The 16,852-nt window shown below is 34.2% G+C and overlaps 2 protein-coding genes across 2 annotated transcripts; both read left to right on the plus strand.

Moving 5' to 3' along the window:
- The first annotated feature begins 3,575 nt into the window (after positions 1–3,575).
- LOC11437358 (pentatricopeptide repeat-containing protein At5g39980, chloroplastic) lies at positions 3,576–6,031 on the plus strand. The gene has a single exon (XM_003601576.4). The coding sequence runs from the start codon at positions 3,629–3,631 to the stop codon at positions 5,681–5,683; it is 2,055 nt and encodes a 684-aa protein (XP_003601624.1). The 5' UTR covers positions 3,576–3,628; the 3' UTR covers positions 5,684–6,031.
- A 4,030-nt stretch (positions 6,032–10,061) lies between these two features.
- On the plus strand, positions 10,062–16,183 carry LOC11427011 (DEAD-box ATP-dependent RNA helicase 52C). Its single transcript, XM_003601577.4, has 7 exons — positions 10,062–10,223; positions 10,365–11,089; positions 11,184–11,267; positions 12,003–12,245; positions 12,727–12,894; positions 13,555–13,668; positions 15,147–16,183. The coding sequence occupies exons 2-7, from the start codon at positions 10,376–10,378 to the stop codon at positions 15,663–15,665; spliced, it is 1,842 nt and encodes a 613-aa protein (XP_003601625.1). The 5' UTR covers positions 10,062–10,223; positions 10,365–10,375; the 3' UTR covers positions 15,666–16,183.
- The last annotated feature ends 669 nt before the right edge of the window (positions 16,184–16,852 follow it).

Here is a 16,852-nt window from a genome sequence, read left to right on the forward strand (position 1 = left end):
CCTAGTGACTTTTGCTTCCCCGAGAAAGGGAGTTGGTTAGGCCGTCACCCTCACTACCTACCTAGAGCCACGTATTTACCAGTACCGAAAAAGTGAATAATGTAGCATAACACTTAATTCTAATTCCAAAGGTAGTGGTCGGCGAGTAACAAGATCTATCTATTATGTAACTTTCAGGCAGAGGTTCGTGGTATTTCCGTTACAAGGGTATGCTTGGGCCTGATGCATGTTGGTATGCAACCAACACTATATATTCTTGAGTTTACTTATTTCTCTGTTTACTTATTTTTTTAAGGTTTTTTCTAGATTGCTTTTGAAGAATGGTGAATAATTTATCCATCAACCAATGAAAATGAGCAATTTGTTGATGAAGTCAAGATAGTTCATAGATACCACTTAAAAATGTACTTATGTGGCTAATGTGTATTGGTTGGGGTAAATTGAAGGTGAAAAACACAAGAAGGGGGGGTTGAATTGTGTTTTCTTTTTCTCTAAAAAGAGTACTTCTTCTGATAAAACTTCAGAAGCAGTTTGATTGCTTCTGATGAAATGATCAGAGTCAGATTGCAGCGGAAAAGAACAGAGCAGAGAAAAGAAAGACAAAGACACAAGCAGTTATCATGGTTCCTTCCACAACACGGAAGTAGTTCAGTCCCCCTTGCACTTCCAAGGAGATTTCACTATAATCACAAAGATTACAACTCCTCAATACTTTCTAAGTGTGAGACTTCACAAAAATGCTCAAGCACACACGCAAGAGTCTTCCAATGCTCAAGCACTAAGCAAGAGACTTCTAATGCTCAAGCACGCAGGCAAGAGACTTCTAATCAAACAAAAATACAGAGAATTGAGTTTGAATTGAACACTTGATATACAATCAGTGGTGTTCACAATACAATACAGAAAAAGACTCTAGACTTTGAATTTCTAAGATGTATCAAATCAGTGCAGAAATTCAATGTGCTTTGTAGAATCAAATTGACAGAGTTTTGGCGCTTTTGAACTTATGTATTTCTATATGCAATCTTCAAGTCTTCACTCCTTTATATAGAGGCGTGAAAGAGACGTTGAGATAATCAGCACGTCTAAAGAGTCGTTTGAAATCCTTTGATTATCCACCAGTGATCCTTTGCCTGATTTGGGTGTAGTCCTTTGAAGAATAAGCTTCAAATTCATTCCCATCTTGAGTGTACAAATTCTGCAGGCATGGCTGTTGTTTTGTCTTGTAGCGTAGACAGAAAACAGAGTAGTGGAGGTAGTGGTTGTACACTTGTACTTTGTCAACTCTATTAATGAGAGACAAGTGCTCAGTGCTATCCATATATCCGTTGATACCTCCCTTTCAATTCTTCGTTCTTCTTTGATAAGACTGAATTGAGAATCAGCTACTTTGAATCTTCAGTTTGATTAAAGGATCAAACGTAGCTTCTGGTGAAGATATTGCTTCTGATGAAAACTTTTGCTTCTGATGACCTTCTGCTTCTGATGACGTCATCTCTTCAGAAGCACTTCAGCTTCAGGAGCAGTTTTCTTCAGATGCTCAGAATTTCTTTTTCTTTCCATTGTTCTTCCAAGACCTATTGAAATAACTTGAGTAGCCTTTGGTCCTGTACACTTGAACAATTATTAGTAATAACCAATTGACAATTTTTAATACCTTGTTATCATCAAAACTTAATAAGGTTTATTGTGAAACACATTTTGTTCCAACATAAATTACCCACCATTCTTCCATAGGTACCCTAGTTATCACTTTTTTTTTAATGGTTGTTGTAGTTGTTACACTTATTGTATTTAAAAATACCAATTAAATATTTTTTACAATAATATTAATTTTTTTTTTTAATGATCAATATTGTTTGTATCCTTATTAATTTTGTTACGTCTGCAACAATTTAACCTAAATTTTTCCCGCTCATTTGCTTTATTAGGTTTGCAATTATTTAACCTAACAAATTTCATCCAAAAAAATGTATCGCACCAATTTCATTCTTATCCTCTTGCCTTTTTTTTTTTTTAGAAAATATTTTCTACACTTATTTGATGTTGCACGTTTGTATGAGCATATCAATGATCACGTTTGATGTCTTCTATTTTTTTTTTTGCTACCCTAATTTTCATGTAAACTTGGTTATATATACCCGAATTATTATAGGATTACCAAATTTTCTTTTATAATATTTTCAGATCTCATACATTTTATGAAGTGTTTTATTTTGTCTACTATAAATTATTACGTGTTATTTTTTCACCGTTACCTATTATATATTGCATTTTATTATTCGTATGTCAATCCCTTTACAATAAACCCGAGCAGAGCACGGGTCAAAAATCTAGTTGTTGTTCATTATTACTTCTATTATGATGGATTGTTTATACTTTAATGGATTTAATATTTTTTATTGATAATTTAAATAATATTATAAAAGAGGTACCCGAAAACAAATGTATTTCTTTTATATATTCTTATCTATATTGTATATGAAGAAAATAGGTCGTTTTGGGTCGACTTTTTACTCCAATTATACTTTTAAGCAATTTTGATTATAAGAATGTTATTTTACTGGTGTTATTTAAAAAGATAAGAATTTATATAATATTTTTCAAAGAAGAATTTATATAATATTTGTTATACTATTGACATCATTGAAAAATATAAGTATAGTTTGTTACAATATGAAAATACAAAATATCTATTATCTATGTCTATAATTTTTATCAAAAAATTATTAAAAAAAATTGTTTTTTATTTCAAAAAATTGAATTATTAAATTCTATTGATAATTTAAATAATATTAAAAAAAATTATGGACAAACGAGTAAAAAGTGTCTGTCCGAACGCTAGTATATATAATGACTTTAGATTTGTTGTTATCATTCTCATATAAAATATTCATTCTTACTTGATATCCATCAAAGAGATATCAAAAGGGTTACAATAAATTAGTTTTAACAAGCCCACAAAGAACAAACCTTAATTTTTACCTTTTTCTCATTCTCTTTCCAAGAACAAGAGACTTAATGAATTTACTCGTCCAAGGTGTTTACAAATGTTTCATAACCTAGGAGATCCTTTCAAGAGAACTCTCACCAAAGACTCTCAATCTTAAAGTTATTTCTTTTGATTTTTCAAGTTACTCTCTCTTGAAGCCAACTAAAAACATGAAGAATAAAGTCTTATATAATGTCCAGATCCTGAGAATTGTGCCTCAATTTTCAGTTCATAACAGTACAATTGAATGTTATACATAAATCTTCCCCTGATTTCTACAAATCATGCTCCGGTTTTTGTCGAACCAAAACTCAAAAATTTGCATAAAATTGTACCTCAACTTCTTCAAATTGTGCCACGATTTTTGCTGAATCTCATTCATCAATTTTGAGTTAACTCTTAACATATAGTCATGATCTAATTTAAAAATAGAGATAAAAAATATTGACCAAAAACTTTGAAGACTATAAATGAAGAATTTATTTACGAGGATTAAAAGGAAAAACTAAAATATTTTTAAGGACAAAATATAATAATTAAATAAATTATGGATAAAAACCAAAGCAATCACTTGCGAATAAGAAACAGCATACAAGCTTTAATTGAAGATAGTTTAGTTACAGTTTGGAATTTACAATGTTCTCACTCTCATTCTATGCGACCCTTGTGGGTTCTTCTTCTTCTTCTTGTTCATTCCCTTGTTCCTCTTCCAAAACCACCATTTTCAACAAAACCACACCCCCCACCACAAACACAACCATTTCTACTACATCCACATCAGCCACATCCAAACATGTCTGGACCAGAAGAATACCTCATCCTCCATTTTCCAACACCAACAAACAACAACAACAACAACAACGTCATACCCGAACCCAACAACAACAAAAACAACAATCCCCGTACATGGACCGTAGCGTCGACATGAATGAACTACTAACCTCAATCGCACAAACCCAAAACATCGAACAACTCTACTCCATATTGTCCCCTTACAATGGCAGACAACTTTCAATTCGTTTCATGATTTCAATTCTCTCCCGCGAACCCGATTGGCAACGCTCCCTCGCAATTCTCGATTGGATGAACGAAATAGCTCAATATTCACCTTCCCTTAACGTTTACAATGTTGTTATTCGCAATGTACTTCGTGCGAAACAATGGCAACTTGCACATGGACTGTTCGACGAAATGCTTCAAAAGGGTCTTTCACCTGATAAGTACACTTACTCAACGCTCATTACACATTTCAGTAAACAAGGTTTGTTTGATTCTTCTTTCTTTTGGCTGCAACAAATGGAACGTGATAATGTTTCCGGTGACCTTGTTTTGTATAGTAATTTGATTGAGCTTTCTCGGAAGTTGTGTGATTATTCCAAGGCAATTTCCATTTTTAATGCGTTGAAAGGTTCCGGTAATATTGTACCTGATCTTATTGCTTGTAATATGATGATTAGTGTGTATGGTAAGGCTAAGCTTTTTCGTGAGGCTCGGCTTCTTCTTCAGGAGATGAGAGATAATGGTGTTAACCCGAGTACCGCTAGTTACTCGACACTTCTTGCGATTTATGTTGATAATCAGAAGTTTGTTGAGGCGGTTTCTTTGTTTTCTGAAATGAACGAAGTTGAATGTCCGATTGATCTTACTACATGTAATATTATGATTGATGTTTATGGTCAGCTTCAGATGATCAAGGAAGCTGATTGCTTCTTTTGGGGCATGAGGAAAATGGGAATTGAACCTAATGTGGTTAGTTACAACACTGTCTTGAGGGTTTATGGAGAGGCTGGGTTATTTGGTGAAGCTGTTCACCTTTTCAGTTTGATGCAAATGAAAGGTGTACCGCAGAATGTTGTGACCTACAACACCATGATTAGTATTTATGGCAAATCTCTTGAGCATGATAAGGCAACGAATCTCATTCAAGAAATGCAGAGTAGAGGTATTCAACCAAATGCTATCACTTATTCAACCATAATATCTATATGGGAAAAGGCAGGGAAGTTGGACAGGGCAGCGATGCTTTTTCACAAGTTAAGGACTTCTGGAGTTAAAATTGATGAGATTCTTTATCAGACAATGATTGTGGCCTATCAGAAGGCTGGTTTAGTTGCTCATGCTAAAAGACTACTTAATGAGCTCAAGCAACCAGATAATGTTTCCAGGGAAACGGCAATCACAATACTTGCTAGAGCCGGTAAAGTTGACGAGGCTATGTGGGTTTTCCGGCAGGCTTTTGATGCTGGAGAAGTGAAAGATATATCTGTATTTGGGTGCATCATTGATATTTTCTCCAGGGAGAGAAAGTATGCTCATGTGGTTGAAGTGTTTGAGAAGATGAGAGAGGTTGGACATTTTCCTGATTCTAATGTTATTGCTCTTGTGCTGAATGCTTTTGGAAAGCTGCGCAAGTTTGAGAGAGCAGATGCTTTGTATAAACAGATGTATGAAGAGGGGTGTGTTTTCCCAGACGAAGTTCATTTTCAGATGCTCGGTCTATATGGTGCGAGAATGGATTTCAATATGGTGGAATCATTGTTTGAGAAGCTAGATTCCCATCCTAATATCAACAAGAAGGAGTTGCATTTTGTTGTTGCCAATATTTATGAAAGAGCAGATAGATTTAACGATGCTTCACGAATCATGAACAGGATGAATCACAAAGCAATAAGAAGTCATGGTAATGCTTAGAGCATAGAAATATGAATCCGCCTTTCCCTTTGTAACTTGTGTTGATTGACATTCTTTCGCTACCAATCATATCCATAAACATCGTATTCAGAAAATCTCTCTTATTCCCAAGTAATAAGTGTCTAATTTTCTCTTGTATATATTGTATCGAGCAACAACAACACACATTCTGAATAGCATCATCCCTGTAATTAATCATTACAGTTTTATATATTCAGGTTTATGAGCACTATACTCTTTTTGTCAAGCCCCTTATGCCTCTTTACAGAAAACGGAGCCACTTTTTCATCAATATGATAGCTGTGTATCTGCTGAGAGTTTCAATGGTGAATCGAATTTGAAATTCAATTGTGAGTCTAATGCAGCTCATAGCTTACCTACGACCACAGTATCAAGTTTTTTATCAAGTGTCCTTGTTATGTCTGTCTTGTATTATCCCTTTTATTTCTAATGAAATGTTTTGATCTTTCATTGTATAAAAAAAAAATTGACACTCACCCCCATTATGTGTTCAATTTTATGGGCAGTTGGTATTTCACTTAATTAAACACATAAGGGGAGTGAGTTTTTTTCAAGAAATACATGAAATGTGTGGATCATTTCTGCACATCCAAGAGAAGTTGGGAGCAATTTCCCCTTCAAATGATAAAACCTACATTTGGTATATGGAAGCCAAATTGGACCTCAAATGATCCAAGTTGAGTGTGTATATCTATATAGAGGCAAAACCATACAATTCATTTGGATTCACAAACTAAGTAGGAATTAATTTTCGATCAATTATTGGTTTGCATGTGTCTGGGTAATTTTGAAAGCAAGGAATAAAATGTTTTTACCTTACATTAGGTGGGAGGTGGAAAAAACATTGGAAAAAAATCAAATTTGCGGCTTGGAAACGATTAAAACATAGAAGTGAATATAAAAATTCTGATTACTTGGTAAATCAATGGTGCAATAGTCCACTGATGTGGCGGCTATGAAGTAGTCGTGGTTTGTAGCAACTGCTGCTTTTGTATGGTCTGTGTTTCAGGATTTGTGGTGAAATGACTTAGCTCGAATCAGCAAAAGTTTTCCTGCAGACTGGGAAGTCCTAGAGTTTACCTGCCTTTGAACTTTACAGAGGTTTGGTCCAGATTCATTTCAAGCTTGTGTGTGGTGTTCTGTTGCAGTTGGTGATTCAGTGTAATGGAAAATTTCCAGGAGACCACTAAAGGCATAGGGAGTAGAAGCTTGTATAATGTGTTATGCACTCGTTTGATGCACAAACATTTGGCCCATGCAGAGGTGGCAGAATGTTTTAAGCCAACTTAGCAACACATTGTATATGCATGATAAAGGCTACTGGTGGAAACTGGCAAGGCATGATGAAATGGAGACAATTAAAATCATTGATGCCACATGAAAAGTTGGAGGCAAGGCCAAAGAGCAGCACTTGAAGCTATAGTCTTGGATTGGTGGTTGAATTATTTAAGTGAGCAATTTGATAGCTGTTTGCGCAGCAAATGAAGAAGTGGAGGCAAAGGAAAAAGTATAATGTGTGCTTGAATTGGATAGAATTTTTTAGACTTTGATAATCAAGGAAGAGATAATTGATAGAGTTGTGCTTGATTGTTACTGACATAGATTTCATGGTACTGTTAAGTTGTAAATTAGCCCTGCTTGTGCTTTTTTGTTAATGATAAATTTCTATCTTTTAAAAAAAAATTACACGTCACATCCTCCAAAGTATATACTCCATCCATTTCAAAATACACGTCTCATATTTGCAATGTGCACTATTAACATGATTTACTATAATTTGACTGTACTTTTTAACTAACATATGAATACAAGTATTAGCCTCTAAGATGTTTGATTTGTCTTGACAAATATTTTCAAAATACTACATTTTTTTTAATTTTTTGCTTTTGATAATTAAATATATTAACAATCAAAGTTGTACATTAACATGTGTGAAGTGGTTGACTGCGATATGTATTTTAAAAAATATTGTTAGGTTTTTGTTTGAGTCAAACGCATATTTTAACAATTTGGGGTGGATAGACAGTTAAAGGTATACGGAAACTATTGTGTTTATATTGAGTTTTAATTATAAAAAGTACATATTTTATTTCATTTGTGAGAGTTATTAAGAGTCTCAAGTAATATCCTATAAGACTAGGACGTTACAAAAATTATATAAATGGTAAAATTACTTGGTTGAATGGCCAAAAAATTTAATCTAGGGAAGTTCAGAGGTGAGAATGATCAAAATTTATCTGAGATACATTATAAAAAAAAATCAGTCCATTTCTTTTGATTTTCTTTGATCCCACTTTTTCTTTTTCATAGCCAGATATCTAATATTAATTATTATTTTCTATAAATATTTATATTTATATAATAATTTAATTATAAGGCTGCTTTGTCATTTTATATAATATATTTTCTTTCCTTTTATCAAAAGATTATAATTTGTTATCAATGTATTTTGTTTTAAGGAGTGCTCACAAAACACACTTTTCAAGTTTCAACCCCCTCTCTCCGGTCGGTTAAAAATTAAAATGCACATGGATCTCACCAAATCATGTGAAACACATTGTCTTAGAAAAATCACGTGGAATCCATGTAAATTTTATCCAATCAAAGAGATCGTGTTAGAAAGTATATTGTTATACCATTATTTATTTTTTGCAATTTACATGCAATAAATAATGATATCATATCACTATTTATTATAAACAAATAAGCGATTAAACTCAAGTGTCTAACCCAACTTCACAAAATGATGAATACTTTAGAAGAATTTAAGACTCAAATTTTTAGATGAGACAATTTTTTATTAGACTCTACTTACCCTCAATGAATTCTAAATTAGTAGAGTTCTCTTCCTCTCAAGATTGGACGGTTACCAATTTTTTATTTTATTTTTGAGTGGCTTAATTCTGTGAGTATAACACTATAACTTCATTAATAGCGTGTGAGCTTGAATCAGAGGTTCCCCATTTTTCAACACAAAAAAGAAAGAATAATATCTATTTTTTATCTTTTATTAGGTGCACGTCAAACACAAAATAGTTTAACATACCTTATATTAACCAAGACCAAACAACTATAAGTCTCTAAAGTAAGTTCCTGAGGTGTAGAATAACTCATATAATTTGAATTAAGGGTAAAATAAGTTAAAAGTTCTGAGTTCAAACATGGACAAAACACCGGAAAAAAAAAAAATACTAATCACGATTCATAAGTAACGTTCTTATGGAATTATATTGTTTGATTGATACCTTACTTAAAGCATTTGAGTAATGTTTGGTATTCCTCCAAATCATTTTAAACGTGATACTTTCTATTTATTTTTTTTAACAAGGAAGTGATACTTTCTATTTTTTTCTAACAAGCAAGTGATACTTTCTATTTTAATATCAAACGTGATACTCTTTTTCAACTATTTGATTTGAAACATGATATTTTCATTCTTTTTTAAAGATGAAACGTGATACTTTATCAAAGAAAAACAAATCTGAAAAATACTATTTTAAGTTCTAAATCCGGCATAAAAATATTTTAACAGCTGTAATTTAGGGAGGATACGTTGTTTGGTAAATAAATCCGGACTTATTCGATCAAATTGGAACTCAAAAGTAAGAATGGCTAAAAGAGATTTACGGAGCCGCAAATTCTTAAATTGGGTTAAAACTTTTGAAGCGTAGAGAGTGGAAGAGATTTACGATACGTTAGGTATCTTAGTATCCCAAAAAAATCTCAAAAAGAAAGAAATAACAAAAAATAACAATAAAAAATAAAATAATTAGTGAAAATTCATTTTCACCCTTCACAATTTTCTTGCTATTCAATTTAGTCTTTGACAAAAATAAAATCTAAAGTAGCGTATTGACTAGAGTGTTAAGTTAGTCTCTCCGTTAAAATAAGTGATAAACTATTTTTTTGTCAACTAACGTAGTGGCACATCATATTAACATGAATAAGTCAGGAATTTGAAGTCATCACTCGATCGGTTGCATATTGAAGACAATTTGAGATTAATTTTTTTAGTTGATAGACGAAATGACAAAATCTATTGAAAGTTCATGCACATATATGGATGAGTAAAAAATATCCAATCTAACAATTTCGACATTTTTACAAAGAGAGATACTAGCAACACACATTTTTCAACATATTCTATTTGGTGGTTAAAATTTACATCAATCCCACCAAATTTATATGAGACCAATTAAAAAGAATGTGTTGAAAAATATGTGATTTTAACATTTATCTTTTACAAAATTAAACTGAACTCATGGAGACTTTATTTTTGTGAGGGACTAAACTGGATCATGCAAAAATTGTGAGGGACAAAAATGGATTTTGACATAAAAATAAAATAGAGAAAGAGAAGGCGCACCCTGAGCCTGAGGTAGAATAGATATTTTTTGTATCCATCCATCCCAAAATTGAAGGCGTTTCTTTTGCTGTCGTTTAGGGTTTCTCATTCTTCGTCTAACATTCTCTCTTCCTTTCTCCATTTTCAGGGTTTTACTCTTTCATTTCAACACAGGTTCCTTCTTCTCTCTCTCTCTCTCTCTCTCTCATTTTTCACCATTTTTTTCTTCAATTTTTTTTTTTTTTGTTTTCGATCGTTGTTACTTTGAGCAATTTACGAGATCTAAATGTTTGAATTCGATTTATGGAGTTTTAGGTTTTGATACTATGCGATCTTCATGGGCTGATTTGGCTGCAAATTCCGCGGCCGAGAATGCACCAACACCACCACCTTCTGCTGCTGCTGCTGTTGCTAACAATGCTGCCAACACTCGTCCTGTTTACGTTCCTCCTCATCTAAGGAACCGTGGACCTTCAGCACCTGCACCAGCAGCACCTGCTTTCGATAACTCCGGATCGCGTTGGGCACCTCCCCCTAGGAACGATTATCGCGGTGGTGGTGGAGGTCGAGGTGGCGGTGGTTATGGGAACAGAGGTGGTGGTGGTTGGGATCGTCGTGAAGCAAATCCATTTGCAGATCAGGATGATTCTGAGGAGCCTGTTACTCAAGAGGAGCAGGAGAATACAGGGATAAACTTTGATGCTTATGAGGATATTCCGGTGGAGACGAGCGGTGGAAATGTTCCTCCGCCGGTTAATACTTTTGCTGAGATTGATTTGGGGGAGGCGCTTAATCAGAATATAAGGCGTTGTAAGTATGTGAAGCCGACACCTGTTCAGCGGCATGCAATTCCGATTTCCCTTGGTGGAAGGGATTTGATGGCTTGTGCGCAGACCGGTTCAGGAAAGACTGCGGCTTTCTGTTTTCCGATAATCAGTGGAATTATGACGGGACAGCCTGCGCAGAGGCCGCCTCGTGGGGTGCGTACCGTGTGTCCGCTTGCTCTTGTTCTCTCGCCAACTAGGGAGCTATCCATGCAGGTGAGATTGTTGTGTGATTAACTGTGTATTATGATATTCATTTTGATTTATGGTGAAAAAATTATATAAATGAAATGCTATCATTTTGTTTCAGATACACGAAGAGGCTAGGAAGTTTTCATACCAGACAGGGGTTAGGGTGGTTGTTGCTTACGGTGGTGCTCCAATAAACCAGCAGGTTTATGTCCCATTTTTGATTTTTGCGTATAATTGATGATTGCTTTATTTATTTTATTAAAAGTGATTATTCAGGATACTCATGTGACGTGATACTATTCTTCGTAGATGATGCTTCAATTATTATCTTTTTTGTTCAGTTATTGATCCACATAGCTAACCCAACCTAGTGGTATAATGCTTAGGTGCTATTCGTTACTTGAGTTCTTGTTGATTCTGAATCTTTTGTGGTTAAGCTTTTAGCACATTCAAGGTTTTGTTTTGTATATCAGAGGTTCTGTGAATTACTATATCCTTACAAAAATTTGAATACAAACCGCTTATAACTTTTTCATTAAAGCACGAGAGATTTTGAAAGTAATCATGTCTCTCTATCTGCTACGCTCTTGTTGATTTCGTTCTTATTTGATGAAATAATTCAATTCGGACTAGACACTAGCATATTGTTCTTGAATGACCAATCATATTTTACTTTTTAATGCCAGTACTATATCCTTACAAAAATTTGAATACAAACCGCTTATAACTTTTTCATTAAAGCACGAGAGATTTTGAAAGTAATCATGTCTCTCTATCTGCTACGCTCTTGTTGATTTCGTTCTTATTTGATGAAATAATTCAATTCGGACTAGACACTAGCATATTGTTCTTGAATGACCAATCATATTTTACTTTTTAATGCCAGTATAAAGCATTTATATTTTGGTATAGATCATAACTAAATTAATTTGTACAGCTACGAGAGCTTGAGAGAGGAGTGGACATTCTTGTCGCAACTCCAGGAAGGCTGGTTGATTTGTTGGAAAGAGCCAGAGTTTCACTGTCGATGATTCGGTATCTGGCCTTAGATGAGGCAGATAGGATGCTTGATATGGGTTTTGAGCCACAGATTAGAAAGATTGTTGAACAAATGGACATGCCTCCGGCAGGTGTCAGACAAACTATGTTGTTCAGTGCCACTTTTCCGAAAGAGATACAGGTTTGTTTTTTTATTATGTGAAAAGGAAATGAGCGAAACATCTTTTCATATATGTGTTTGTAATTTGTTTGTTTGTTAGTTAATTTTGCCAGCTATTCTACTTCATTGATGCCAGTTAGACTTTGTCTCTCCCCTTTTCTTGCCTCCTTGTCTCTATGGATACATTTGTTACATTTCACTTTGTTTAAATTTCATGAAGATGCATTCATCCATTTAGAGAGATGCACCTATTTTGAGATCATTTTGCATTTGTGTTTGTGTATTCCATATTTGCATCTGGTGTTCTTTTGTCCCTCAATTGCTCCTTCCATCTTAATTCTTAGAAAGGTTAAGTGATGTTAGAATTAAATAGTGGATATGTCTAATTTGAGTTGAGGCAATAAATTGCCTGGAGATATATAAATAGTGATTATTATTTGTTCGACATATAATTTCCTCGTCTCATCTCTGACCTTTGTGGTGATTTACCGTTGATATGCAGAGACTAGCCTCTGATTTCCTTTCAAATTATATTTTTCTGGCTGTTGGAAGAGTGGGATCAAGTACCGATTTAATTGACCAAAGAGTTGAGTACGTTCAAGAGTCTGACAAGAGAAGCCATCTCATGGACCTTCTTCATGCACAAAGAGCAAATGGCGTACAAGGAAAGGTATTCTCGGTTTGTAGAAAGTGCATTTCACTTCTATAAAACTCTGTTGTTGGAAATTAGAAGTAAAGAAATACACTTTTCCATTGTTTTATTCAATTTTTTTGTCTTCAATCTTTCGTTTAACTCTGCTGCATGTATGCATTTATCTGGGAAACTGAAAAGCTTTTTTCTTTTGTAAAATGTGGCTCTTTCAGCAGCGTTCCAGCAAACTTAAAAGCTTTTAAAGTGAACTTGATGATTAGTATTGTCTCAAAGCTGTATGAATTCAATCTGGACGGGTTGTTCTGGATGAGCATTTTATCACCTTTTTTTTAAACACATGATGCATGTGACGTGATACAAATGTTGTGTGTCATATTTGTATCGGTATTTTAGGGCAATGCATACAATTTGATGTTTTTTTTTTAAGCACACGATGCATACAACCTAATACAAATGTTGTGTGTCATATTTGTATCTGTATTTTAGGGCAATGCATACAATCTGTTGTCTTAATTTTCGTGATATTTATACTCCTTGTCTGTCCGTCTTAGCTCTGTCGGATTATGCCAACCTCTGGCAGCACATGTATTTCTGCTGGTGTGTATTATGTCCTGTTTCTCAGATAATAAACTCTTTAAATATCTAAGACTATTGCATGCATTATTTTGGAATTTGCAGCAAGCTTTGACTTTAGTTTTTGTGGAGACAAAGAAGGGAGCTGATGCGCTAGAACACTGGTTGTGTCTTAATAATTTCCCAGCAACTACTATTCATGGTGACAGGTCTCAACAGGTTAGTCTGTTCTACCTTTATCTTTTTCTTTATAACAGTAAGTAGACCATGAAAGTTTAAGGTTTTTGATGAAAGAAGATTGCACTTGTACCCATGTTTTCTCAATTTTCTTTTGTAAAAGTGTGCAATGCTCTTGGAAAGCAGTGGAAAATTCATGGGTGAGGTGACCTTCTCTTGTTTGGAGTTAGTGAAGTGTTAAGTAGGGACACCATCATGAACCGTCTCTCCTATATATTTTTGTGTTTGGCTACCTACTGTATTAGGAAAAATTTAATATATGGGTGAGCCAAAACGTTCATAGCGAATACCAAGATTGTGTTTACTTTGTGATTACATTTTCTGTTTTCATTTCCTGAAATTTGTGTTAATTTTACTTGCTAACAAGGAGTTACTAGACTCATGAAGTGTACAATTGTTCTCACTTTTTGGAAACAATGAAAATGTTAAAAGAATTGTTTTCATTGTTTCCAAAAAAATGCACACAATTGTTCACTTCAAGCATCTAGTATCTCATTGTTAGTAAGTAAAATTAACACAAATTTTAGGAAATAAAAAATGTTTTCACAGTAATTGGGGCCTAAATAAAAAAAGGATGACAGTACGTGGCCTAAAAAATACTCTCCCGTCTCTATATTATAGCCGTTTAAGGTTTGTGCATGATTATTAAGGAAATGATTAATTGTATTGATTACAATGGTAAAATTAATATCATTTACTAAAATACCCTTATTAATTATAGTCAGTGGAATAGTTAAGTTGAATGAAATTCATTAAATAAGGGTATAATAATGGAAAAAAATAAAATAAATGCTGCATTGGTATTGTAAAGTGACAATTATTTTGAGAAAAAGAAAAATTGCTAAAGAGACAATTATTGTGAGACGGATGGAATATTCAATTTACGAAGTCCTAAAGCATAAGTTGACATAAGATGGGGTCAGCATGACAGTATGCAGTCTTGTGTCATGGAAGAAAGATTCCATTTGCATTCAATTATGCAAATTCTTAGGAACCTGATTCCTTCAAGTATTCTTTTACGAGGAATTTATTTTAAAAATTGTTTGGTTCACATGAAGCATAAGGATTACTTTCAATTCCTTTTTTTAACAAGTGTTTGGTTTGCATTAAGCACCCCGGGAAATTGTAAAATATGTTATACCTTGAAAACCATTAAAAAAAGTGGTTTGTGTGGAGCACAAGCATCATATGGATCATTGATGTTGATGAGGGATATTTTTTCAACTCTAATATGAATACATAGGTAATTTAGTTATTTGGCTCAAATCAATGTTTTCCCCCCAGAACTCTGGTCTACGCTAGTAGTTATTTACTCATTTTGATCTACCCTCAAGGTTAATGTTATTAGAATTATTTTTCAAAACCAAATTGCTTTTGATCTAGTTATAATTATTATTTTTGAGAGCATTTTTATGGTTTATCTGCGTATATATGTTCCTCATACTTTGCAATGCCTGCAGGAAAGAGAGGCAGCATTAAGATCATTTAAAAGTGGCAACACCCCCATATTGGTTGCTACTGATGTGGCTGCACGTGGTCTTGACATACCACATGTTGCACATGTAGTTAACTTTGACCTTCCCAATGACATTGATGATTATGTACACCGTATTGGAAGGACAGGGAGAGCAGGAAAGAAAGGTCTTGCAACTGCATTCTTTAATGAAAACAATACATCTATGGCAAGATCTCTACAAGATTTGATGCAAGAAGCAAATCAAGAAGTACCTGCTTGGCTCTCGCGGTTCGCTGCACGTTCATCCTTTGGTGGAGGAAAGAACCGTCGTTCAGGTGGAGGCCGATTTGGTGGCCGCGACTTTCGAAGAGAAGGTTCTTTTAGTAGGGGTGGTTCTGATTACCATGGTGCAGGAAATAGTGGCGGTGGATACGGGGCTTCTGGTGGATATGGTGGAGGAGGATATGGTGGTGGGTATGCAGGAAATAGCGCCGGTCCTGGGGTGACTAGTGCATGGGACTGATTTTTCAACTTTTGATAGCATTATATACTGTCTTAGGTATTAGGTGTGAGAACATACACCACACCTATAGAATTTATTTTTTCTCCCTTTCTCTCTTTATTTGAAGTTTATTTTCATTTACTTTTTCCCTCCTAGTGTTTTCAAGCCAACATCATTACTTATGGTTTACAACACTAATCGCCAAGGGACATGTGGGTGTGTATGTGGTATTATTACCACTCGAATAGAAGTTGTGTAGTGTTAGCAGGTGTTGGCAATGGTGATTACTAACATATTAGGAGTTTCTTTTTTGACAGCTTTCTGTAACCAACATTTTCGGTGGTTATTTCGGGGAGATGTAGAATATGTGGTGAGGGGTTGATTGAGGCTTTTCATTACAGTCGTATCTGTTTCTCTTTATCACGTTTCTACTAAATATATTGTTGTCATTTTAACATTCCCTACATGGATGGGTAAGGTTTTGTAATAGTTAGTGGTGTCAAATGAATGAAAAAGTTCTCTTGCTGGATGTTTGTATTGGTCTTGCTTGTATTGCTCTAGCTGATTAGCATGTTAATGTTTGTTCTGATTGTGTTTCTATGATTAAGTTATACATGTTTGAATGAAACTAAGTAGGTAGATAAACATGCAACAAGACTTCAATTAATGTTAAAATTCACAAAGTAGCATCGGTTTCCCTGGGGAAGTATGCACCATACATTCCAAAGGTTTGGAAGTTATTCTGGTTCAGCCCATGAATTTGAGGATAAAAAGCAAGTGGTAAGCGTTTATGTGCTCGGATCCATAATTCCATCTGCTGGCACTTGCGAGAATCGTAAGTTTTTCAACTCAACTTATGCACTTGTTTTCATGAACACGTGTAAAACTTGTTAATATCTCAACTCTTGTATCATTTAAGTAAAAAAAGTTGCAAATAATATTCATTTTCAAAATTTGAGCTTTCATACTTGAATATCAAAATGGTTCATATCTATATGTACTGCACAAGCTACGAAGAGGCGATAAGCTTAAACAAACACATTGATATATAAACCAACTCTCTCATTTTATGAAAATATGTCCGCATTGTAAATCGAAATATTTAACTTTTTTATAAAATAATTTCTTCTTTAGGAATTCTTATAGAGTGTGCCGAGACACTCGTTAACAAAACCTTAAAATTTATAAAATAATTTCTTCTTTAGGAA

The sequence above is a fragment of the Medicago truncatula genome, chromosome 3 (genome assembly GCF_003473485.1).
Source record: "Medicago truncatula cultivar Jemalong A17 chromosome 3, MtrunA17r5.0-ANR, whole genome shotgun sequence".
In the NCBI taxonomy this organism is placed as follows: Eukaryota; Viridiplantae; Streptophyta; class Magnoliopsida; order Fabales; family Fabaceae; genus Medicago; species Medicago truncatula.